Consider the following 11,349-nt stretch of genomic DNA (forward strand, 5'->3'; position numbering starts at 1 on the left):
AAGTTGAATCTAATCTAATGTATGCAGGAACATGGCTTTTCTGCAGGGACGTGCACAGAAGGGGGCTAAGGTTGCCCGGGCAACTGCCCGTCTGCCCTCCTCAGAGAAGGAGGAAAGGATTTTTTATTTTTTTGAAATAGTATGGCTGCAGAATTTCATGTGGGCCTAGATTAAAAACATCGCGGAATATGTGCTCGGGGGGAGGTCCATGGCGGCGGCATTTAATGATCTACCCTGACAATTTCACATTTTTAAGTGCTATAGGCAGAATATGCATGCAGGGGGAGGGGGCGTGTTTCCCTTTTTTTCCAGGCCAGAGCAAAGTTCCTTCAAAATTCCTGTGCACGTCCCTGCTTTTCTGTGTGTGTGTGTAACTTCGATTATAAGGTGCCATTTAGTCTGCATATGTGCTAGAGCATGTTTGGGTCAAAGGTGATAAGAAGGGTCGACTTCTCTAAAACTAACATCCTTGCATGGCAGGAAACATAGTAAGATGACCTCAGACGTCAGAGACCGCTAACTTTTATCTAAACATGGCACAAAAAGTAAGGAAATTTGTGTTTGGTAGATTATTTCTCTGTTGTTACAATGCTTCTTGGCAATACATCTTATACCGTTGGAAAGCCTGTTTATTTCCCTTTGAAATGGAGCCAATTTAGTAAGGAACATGCATTTGGGGGATGAGCAGCATGTCACGATGTAGTTGTGCCACTAGGTGGCCCTCTAAAGATACTGTATGTGTAGCCTAAGGTATAATGGAATCACCAGAGTAAGAGTTTACTAGCACAAGGAGTTTGGAAGCTATGTAATGGAAGCCTTTATATGAAGCCTGGATTAAATCTGTATCTTGATGACACTGCATCTGTTACTGCATCAGAACATAAGACACAGCAGAGCTGAGTGTGTGGTGATGCCATCCCACAGCAGTGTGTGACCAGGCTGGTGACCAGCAAGAGGAGGAAGTGCCAGGTTGTTGTGGCTGTGTATAGCTCTTTCACACGCTACTGAGGCTCCTTTTGTTAAATGAATTAATTGTTAAATTGCCAATATGTCTTATTTCTTCAAACTTCAATCATCCAATCCACCAATGGCAGAATAAGCTGTTTGGCATCGGCAGAGAATATTTGGCAAATTTTTCATGGGCGCAACCAACATACTCAGCTCTGCTGCTCATCCCCCAAATGCATGTTCCTTACAAATGTGGCACCATTTAAAAGAGAGAAAAACAGGCTTTCCAACAGTATAAGATGTATTGCCAAGAAGCATTGTTACCACAAATAAATAATCTACCAAACACAAATGTCCTTAATTTTTGTGCTATGTTTATACAAACCTTGTGTGGTGTGTTTAATTTAGCTTCTCTCTTGTTTGCTGCAGTCTGGTAATGAGCTTGAGCTCCCTCTCTCTCTGAGAGAGGGCCCGTGCCTCGCTCTGGCCTGCTGGGACGTGGGTGAGTGCAACAAGCTTGTTGTTGTTTATTAATAATAAATGTACTTATATACAACTTTGGAGACCTGAGGTAACCTGAGTGAATTTTCACCTAACTATCATCTCTTCAAACACAACTCTCTGACCTCTTGACCTGCTTAACCTGCTCTGTGTACTCTGGGTGTGCTCTGTGTAGTCTGATTGTAACCCTTTGGAATATAAAGTTGATTAATTTAAAAATAGAATTAAAAGGTGACTTTAAATGACTGACCAGTCATTCATACGACCATTCATGGACCATCTCCTATTGTGGCTTAATACCTGCCATAAACTTCATATCTACACATTTGGCCTTTTGACTGTTGGTTGTGGAATAACGAGAGTTTTTTTTGCCACAGCAGTATCTTCAAAACATTATACATTTATTGTTGATTAAAAAAAGGGAGAGTTCCGTGACTTTGGGGGGCGCTACATGATTTTATCTCCCTCTGGTGTTACCAGATCGACCAGTGCGATCTGTCCAGTGGGGTTCCCCTTTTTCATTCCATAGATAAAAACCATTGGAAGTTTTAATGATATGAAAAACAGAAGACAGACTTTCACATGAAAACATTACAGAAGTGTTAACTTCCATTACTTAATGTATACAGTCAGATGATGGCTTATTACTTTTTTGATAAAATAATGTAAATAAAATATCTTCAACATTCATTCCACTCGTGGGTGTTTGACCTTTTCATACCCCCTCTGCTCTTGTTTTGACAAGAGATTATGAGATTGTGTATTCAAGTACGATTCTGTTCATGTGCAAAACCAATATTTGTTTAGAACCTGAATATTTGTCAGGACAGTAGCTGTCTCAATAGTAGAAATATCCTTAGCAGGTATTCATAGTCTTAAAAGTCTTTGACTACATTTTGAATCCTCCAGTGCTGACCACTGCATTTCTGCATGACGAGTTTGGCATCATTTACCTCCAAACATCTCTTTGTCTGTCTGTTCTGTATGGCTGACCCCTGTGTGGCAAAGAAACACACATCACCAAAACCAAACTTATGTCGCATCGTGCTCATGGATGTCTCATATATTCCTTTCGTAAGTCTAATAGAACTATTTTCAGGCTTATTGAGAGCCTCACCTGTTTAAAGTCCCAGTACGCATTGAGACCCGTTTGGTTGACCTTATCGCAATCATGTAGCTGTGGAAGTTTTCCCGAGCCTAGGTCCACTAGACAGCGGTTGGTTTGGTCCTTGAAGAAATGGATTTGTCCAATATATATCTCACCACTAGAGCTATAGTAACAAGCCTGCAACAAGAGGTATTTGAGATGTTATTTGTAGACTTGTAGTGCATCTGTTAACCTATTGAAAATATATGGTGAACTGGCCCATACCTGAGAGTTGTAAGCATGACAGCCATATAAGATGGGAGTGTGTCCTGGCACGGCGCCTTGATCCACACATGCATTTGTGTACATGTCATTCTGCAACTGACAGTTGTCCAGAATACAAGTCCAGTTTTTACAATAGGTCCAATAGTCTTTAAACATAAGCCTTAACTGTATCTAGTTGTAGCCTATATAATGTGTATAACTCAACTTTGTACAGAAGTCAAACTTTTAATGTAAGAAATGTAACACGATGCTATACTTACAGTTCCATAGCCAAGAATGTTCATCGGGTTTAACCGGGTATAGACATTGTCGAGGTACCACTGGAAAGGCTTACACTTCAGTTTCTCCCTCAGCTTCTTTCTTTCAGACACATCACCAATATCTATGCCATGGTTCTACAGGGAGACAAAAAAGCATACAGGAAGTGCAGCAAGCAAGATTAAGCAATAAGCCCCAAGAGGCCGTGCTTTGCGCTGATTTTAGAACAGGTAAGAGTTAAACCCCCTTACCTGTCAGACACACCAGGGGGGTATTCCAAGTAATTGGTTTAATGACAAACCTGTATAGTTTAACTCCGAGTAAGTGGTAAACCTCCTAATAGAAGAGCACTATGGCTACATTCTTTCATTCTCCTAGCAAAACAAAGCCATAGGTTACTTCCTGTAGGAGGTATACCATCTACTAGTTTTACCAGTTAACTTACCTAGGTTTCTCACTGAAACACATATTTGGAATGCCCTCCTTTGTTTTGTTCACCTTGAGAGGGAGACTCCAGGCGATGTTGACATTGTCCTTGTACTCGTCCATCCACACTTCAGCCACCCGGAGAGCGTTTCTCTGCATTAAGTATTTCAACTCTGGCATGTAAGGTTTGTGTGCTCTCTCCAAATGAGCAATCTTGGAACAGGGAATCACCTCAATGCTACCACCACACAGCCACACCTGAAACCAGTCATTCCCACAAGAAGAGTTCAGAACCCTCAGCCTCAGGGTTGCCATCGAGTGTATTGTCTTTGCTGTCACAGAATACCTTTATTCATTTGGCACCTCCTGAAACTTACTCTGATCCCTAATTCAACATTTTCTCCACCATAGATTTTCATGCCAGGATCCAGTGCTCCAATCTCCCCAAAGAAAACCCGATCTGCCACCAGTATCCCCATAATGGATGGACTCCTTTCAATCAGTTTCAGAAATTATAAATACACTTTAACCAGATTACACATTACAATGTAAGAACTGGTGAATAAATCATTGAAACTTGGATGGAAGTACATTGTGACCCCTATTTTGAGGACGATAGCGGCTGGCGGACACAGAACATCCTGGAACATAAACATACAAGGTTCCATGTCTTTCACACTTTTAAATGTAAAAACAGTACCTGATTGAAATTTGCCCGCCATCTCCTCTGAGGTAGTAACCCAAATGTCAGTGCGCCACAGTTCGCTTTGACACAGTGGACGAGATCGTCTCAGATGGTGCTGTATACACTAAAAGAACAGGACTTCAAAAGAGCGTCCTAAGCGAGGCAGGAGCACAGGGAGCTGCGTGTCGCTGCATACAATTTATTTATTTGAAACAACAGAAGGAGCACTACAGTGTATTCCTTGTAAAACTGTCCAGAATTCACTGCGATATTGTTAGTTCTTACATTTAATCTTGTTTGACGCATTCAGTTTAAAGGAATAGGCGACAATGTTATGGGCGGGTTTATTCAAATTTTTCATTAATTATCTTTTCCGGCCCGGCACTGGCCACGGAGTGCCTTTCATCACACCTTTACCGCTCGCTTTATCGCCAGATAAACAGTACGCCCGCCGTAATCGTCCTCAAAATAAGGCCTAATGTCTATTGTACTTTGTATCCATTTTTAAAGTTTAATAAGTGGGGAGCACAATGGATGTGAGATATAAATAGTCCATAGAGTGAGAAAAAGCAAAACAAGAACTCACTTTCCTGGGAGTGACTCATCGTGTTTGGCATACCACTCTGGGCGGAAGGACTCATACAGGCACCACAGAGCCCAGTCGAAGCCATGCGCTGAAGGCATGTAATTAGTCAACTTGAAATCAAAGCAGCTGACTTTATCAAACACAGGTGACACCACCACAGAGCGGTCCTCCTTGATTCGAGCCAGGAGAGGCTCTGCCCTAAGCACACAGAGAGTTTAAGTATGGATGCAGCTAACACAAAGAAATGGGTCTGAAGTTTAACAAATAGGTCCATAATGGATTGTAAGTGTATTGTTTATAAAAATGGAAGAATGCCTCATAATGCTTGACATAGCCATTACATACATTCATAAATGGTCATAATCACACACATGAAGTTTTATATAAGTAAATTATTTTAGCAGAGGGTAACATAATGCTATGAAATACATATTGTACATATTTCTAATCTGACACTGGTTTATAATGTATCAGTGCTTAAAAGTGCAATCTGTGGATATTGTTGTGAAAAACTGGAAATGCTTCTTTACCTACAATATGTTAACTTTTTGTGGATTTCATATCAGACACAATGTAACTACATCTCAACAACACCCACAAGTTAGTTTGCATAGCACCAGGCTAGAGCCATCAAGGTTGCTCCTGGCCTTTTGTCTATGTTGTCTATCTATGATGTCTATCTATCTATGTTGATCTATGTCTATCTATCTATGTTGTCTATCTATCTATGATCTATCATCTATGATGTCATCAGACCTAGTTTCTTGGCTCTTGTGTGTCTTGGAGCCAAAGACATTAGGTGGCTTTTGTCTTATGCCATGCCAAGATGACTAAATATATTAGCATCTACAGGGCCATACCTGGTATGACCATATATGGCCCTTGGTCAAGCTAGACTTCCCCTTTGACCATGAAGGAACCGGCCATTTGAGATGTATAGTTAATAAGGAAATGCCATAGACAATAAGTCAATGTTCTTATACCTAGTTATAAAATGTTACTTTTATTTATATTGTACTATCATGTATGGATTCCTGGGTGAGGGTACTTTGGGTTGACAGAGGTGCGAAACTCACACCTTCCCTCCCCCCCAGGTCAAGGCCATGCAGCCATGGCCTATTTGAATAGAAGGTAACACCCCTAATATCAGTATATTAAACAGACTGTCTCTCAAGGGATAGTCAGATATGCTTAGGTGAAGCTCTGGGCGATTGGAACTTCAAGTGTCTGTCTCACAGTGGTCAGCCGCCATTGTTCAAGAATAAACCTGGATCATGACTGACAAATCTAAGACTGGATCTCATAATATATGGTATAAAACGAATTACCATCAACCTCCAGACACACCGATCCCATCCCCTACACATGTTAATTCTACGATATAAATGTTGGTACTCACTGTAATGTATGAGAGGAAGAAGACCGACCTGTTACCAGAAGACGTGCTTCGTGCATGCTTGTGCTGTGTCGAGCTGACCGTGGCTAGTGACTTTTTATTGGGAAAATCATTGAAAAGGAGTTTTCAGTCAACTAACTGCCTTCTTTACATCAAGTGGGTATTTTGATGACTTTCCGTGCTAATCACAGCACTGGCACATTTCTCATTATGGGTTTAAATGACATATGCCTTATTACTGATTCAGGCAAAACATCAGTATTAGTGTTATTGGACCTTAGTGCAACCTTTGGCCATGTTGGTCATAACATATTATACAGATTTTAACATTGAGGAACACTGGGCTGGATTTCCAAGTACGGTTATCAAGTGGCTCAGATCATCACTGCTGTTTGTTTGTAAATCACTAAGTGGGGCAGGACCAAAATACTTCTCAAATATGTTTCAGCAGTGCACATCTTCCAAATAATTGGAGAAATCAGTTGGTAATACTTCTCAGAGGAGCTAAACATGGTGAAGCTGCTTTTAGCTGCTATGCTGCTAAACTCTGGAACCAACTTCCTGATAACATCAAAGGTGCTTTTTAGCCAATCTAACGCAATCTAACACTTTTTTGTGATCTTTTAACTGTTCAAATGTTCTTTATATGCTTATTTGTAAAGCACTTTCAATTACCATTGTGTATGAAATGTGCTATATAAATAATGTTCCTTTGTCTTCAGTGCCTGCTGATGCTTTGCTTGAGGTGTTTTTCATGCAATTGTTACAATACAATTTAAAGGCCCAGGACGTAGAAATAAAATAAATACTTGAAAAACGGAAACAAAACGTTTGTAAAGTGTATGGTTAAAATGGGGATCACTGGTTATTATCTTTTCTTTGGAAAGCTAGAGGCATTTTCCTTTTCTCACAACAAAACCACGTACAGCAACTTTTAAAGCCTAACACTCAGTACATTATAGCCCCAAATGCATTGGTAGTACTAAATGTATACATGCCTTGGGTACAACTACACAGAACAAAGTATTTGTCATCCAAGGTGAAAAAAATAAATGTTCAGACCTCAGAATTCTTTACCACGTTGCTTGAGATCTGGTGAACCTACCAGCCCTTGTAGACCTCAATATGGGCGTCTAAAATGGCAACCACATCACCAGTGGCAGCCTTCCATCCCGATATCCGTGCCTGACTTAGGCCTAGCTGTTCGGAGTGCTTGACCTGCTTTATCAAGCCAGGTCTACTCACATGAATGATGTTCACAAAGGCATCTAATTGGTCTTTCAAATCATCTGTCAAGATATATGGATTTAAAGTTACATGGGAGATCTTTTCTGTAAACTACTTTAAACATACCGAATAATAAATAGTAATGTAGCAACAGTCTACATTTTCTTCTTTTGTTTGATTTGCTGGTTATCTTAACAGGGTAAACACAACTTAAGGTGGTGCTCGAAATGTACACAGAGCTTAAGTACACAACCCAATCTAAAAACAAGTAAGCCTGCAGTGTATTTGTGTTTCACAGTGAATGGAGAATAGGATTTAGGGAGGAGAGAACCTAAATTAATCTGCTTGAATAACCGTCATCATGACAAGATAGCTTAAGAAACCAACTGTTGGAGCTGTGGTCGTCCACCAGGACAATGTCTCTGAGGAGGTGAGGAGGAGTCCTGTTGATGATGCTGTAGATGGCTCTTTTAATAATGGACAGGGCCTCATCAAGGTAGATCAGCACAACACTAATGGTGGGCAGATCCTTTGGGTACTTTCTCTCCAAACACCTATAACACAGTCGAAAACAGCCAATGACTGTCATTACATTTTTATATTTGTTAGTGAATGGCTGAATCCCTGCAGTGTTGAAAACTCACCTATAATGTCGTGTTTCGGGTAGTTCCCTGTCCAAAGGCAAGCGGTTGCTCAGAAAGGTGTTGTAGCCATATTTCTGAAACAACTGCTCGGCCTCCATTTGTTCCTCTTGGGTTAGAGCTGCATCCCAGTTTTTGAAGAGAACTGAGTTTGGGTACAATCTTTTGATCTTGTTTTCCTTCTTCATTTCATCTATCTTGAACACCTCCGTTTTGTGGAGTGAACTGACTGAGATACACAGGTCATCATTTTACATTACACAGTGTGGTAAAATGTTCAAATCTGCCATTACTTTTATGTTAAGCCATTCTTTTTCTATCAATATTAGTAAAACAGGAATGTCAATATTCACTAGACAGAAATGTACATTTGTTAACACACACAGTGCAACATAGGGACAATGCACCAGAGTACCCTTATTTTTCCAATTATTTTTTATTAAACACTAAACATCTAATGCACGAAAGACAATATATAATTTATACCAGTAGTACTATTAGTACCAGTAGTACACACAGAAATATCTTATTCAGACAAAATATGTGCACTGGGTACTTTCTTGTGTACGTGAATATTTGAACTTGTGGTGCACACAAGGTATCAAAGGAATGTGTCAAATGTACATTAAACATTTATTTGGCATATATGCTTCTTTCTAGCTAGAGTTAAAACTAAGCAGATCAAGTTGAAGACTATAACATACCCCTCTATCAGATCCAATGAATGTAAACAGTATCTGTATGGAGACTGGGGGCCATGCACAGTGTATATTCAACCTTGTTATATTTATTCAATATTCAATAATTTTTATTGAATGCAGGGATGTTCACAAATGGCGAGCCCTTTTTTAAATGCACATTTGTTAGTCTGTACATTTGGCAGTTTATAAGTGTAACAGTGTTTTTGTGAATCACAAAATACATTTGTGTATTGCATGAAATGTATTTGTGAATCATTGGATTTAATTTCACTTTGTTGATATGACATAGTGTTGGAGATATATGGAAGATTTCAGACACATTTCCTTTGTTGCTGTTTTGGAACATTAAGCTAGCTAGTTGCTATCAATGTAAAGGAAAAATTATTTTGCAATCTGAGATAACAACACTTCACACATGTAATGCTCATATATACAGAACTCAAATCAATTACCTTCAATCAATTACCTTCAGTTACCTGTTAACCAAGCAACAACTCTTCCAAGCGATACAATTCATTATTATATGGCAACGACAGTACGAGCATTCTGATTGGCTAATGGCTAGGCCTAGTCATGCCAGCCACGTATTGACCTCCTCGCCGGTCTGATAAGTATTGTTAATGCCCTCCAGTGACGTCATCCCATTATTCATCTATTGAAACACTGGAATGATGTTCTATGGCCAGTGGCCAGGTGTAAGCATTCCTTCGCCTTACCTAATTGGTTGATATGGCCCTCCATTCGCTCTAGTCTCTTCAGAATGTCATTACTCTGCATGGAGTAGTTTGCCGGAAGATAATAATTCCCATGCTCCCCCACCATGCTGTCTCTCTTGGAATGGGTCTTCCAATTGACCGAGGTCAGATAGAGCAAGGTGGCAGCTAAGACCACAGCAGGCACAAGGCCTTTAGACCAGCAAACTCTCACCATCCCTCTGTCCAGGTGTGTGTTTGGACATGTGCACATGTACAAGGCTTCATATCCAGCAGTGAATGTCCAATGAATGTGTTGATATGACTGCACTCACATCACATGCTCTGTCTCCTCCCTGTCCAGAGCGATAGCCTATAGCTGCTGAATACTGCCCAGTAGCCCCTATTTACTCTAGCCTGAACACACCCCTTAATACCTGATGGATGGTGCCAGAGTAGAGCCAGAATAAAGTGTAGTTTAATAGATTAATTAGATAGATTAATGTTGCCAGCTCTGGCTTGTCATTAACATTACGTTAAGTCATTTAGCAGACATTTTGTCCAAATGAAATGGCACCAATGTTCACCTGTTCAATGTTCAAAAATTGAATAACTTTGCTGTAAATGTAAAAGAATGTGGTGGGCTTTGTGTAAGAGAAAGTTTGTTTGTTTTGCTTGAGCCTGTCAGGATGCAGAATCCTGTTGGGTGAGCAGGTCCTGGGTGAGGTTACAGCAGACTCCCTATTGCATAATCTGTTTCTCATTGACCTTGGGTGTTAAACACCAAACTTCATGAAATAAAGTTAAAATGTTTGCATACTAGTATTTATACAAAGAGTTTGTTAATGAAAATAAAAAGTACACTGAACACTGAAATATGTCCTTACAGCCAAATGCAACTTGTTTCTATAAATACAAAGTCCCTCATTCAACAGTAAATAACACATTCACAACATCATTTTTAGTACAGTACAGTAGTTGAATATCATAATGTTGAGAACAGAATAACTAATCTGGCTCCTCATGACTCCTATACTGTACATGATACATTATACTGAGATATGTGGTCACAGATACTGAGACCATGTGCTGATACATGAATTATCATAGTAGAAATACTTTCTAGAGCTTTCTATCTGCATTTTGGCAGCCTTGTCTACCTTTTTAGACAGAGGTCCACGTGTGCCGCCTGTTTAAAAAAACAGTGCCCCTTGACCAGGAAGCTAAAGTGCTTTAACATTTGTTTCAAGTCACATTTTTGGATATGCTCACGTTCAAATCTGATTTGTACAACTTGTTATCCTTACTCTTACAAAAAAATATATATACAGGTATATACTGTATATATATGTAAGGATGAAGTGGTTTAGAGAAATGCATTTAAACAATATCATTAACAAGAATAGCCATTATACAATACCAATAATTTACAAATAATGATAATTACATGAGAATGATAAATAATATGTACAGCCAATATGCAATTTGACAGTGGTTTTCAGGGGGAAACAATCAAAAGCAACATTAACCATAGGACATTAAAGTCTCCTAAAAGAAAAACACATATCCACCAACTAAATGCTCATGATTTATTAGGAGAAAGGGTTGAGAGGGGACTGCGGTGTGGCAGATGCCAAAGGTGTAAACTAGAGGGCGTTTTGGGGCTATGGGGATGGAGGGGGGGTTCATAGGGAAGCCCCATTGAGTCGGTCATGATGGTAAGAGGGGCCCAAGAGGTGTAATATAGAGGTGCCAAAGGTGTCATATTTGGCAGGGTTAAAGGGGACTCTTATGTCAGTCCAATCTGTGGCAGATGCAATTTAGAGATCAGTCGTGTGAGATAAATTTATCATGGTCATGAGGGGTCCAATTGAGTCTATAATGATGGTTTGGTAAAGGCTTAGGGTCAATGATGC

At 39.8% G+C, this 11,349-nt stretch overlaps 1 protein-coding gene across 1 annotated transcript; it reads right to left on the minus strand.

Moving 5' to 3' along the window:
- Window positions 1–2,324: 2,324 nt before the first annotated feature.
- LOC308375520 (putative polypeptide N-acetylgalactosaminyltransferase 8) lies at window positions 2,325–9,563 on the minus strand (the record flags this gene model as incomplete). Its single annotated transcript, XM_080851686.1, has 10 exons — window positions 2,325–2,444; window positions 2,822–2,917; window positions 3,082–3,216; window positions 3,578–3,763; window positions 3,883–3,997; window positions 4,777–4,974; window positions 7,278–7,461; window positions 7,787–7,953; window positions 8,044–8,269; window positions 9,458–9,563. 10 exons carry the CDS (start codon window positions 9,561–9,563, stop codon window positions 2,325–2,327), a joined length of 1,533 nt encoding a protein of 510 aa, XP_080707812.1.
- Between the last annotated feature and the right edge of the window lie 1,786 nt (window positions 9,564–11,349).

The sequence above is a fragment of the Sprattus sprattus genome, assembly GCF_963457725.1.
Source record: "Sprattus sprattus genome assembly, chromosome: 14".
NCBI classification, from domain to species: domain Eukaryota; kingdom Metazoa; phylum Chordata; class Actinopteri; order Clupeiformes; family Clupeidae; genus Sprattus; species Sprattus sprattus.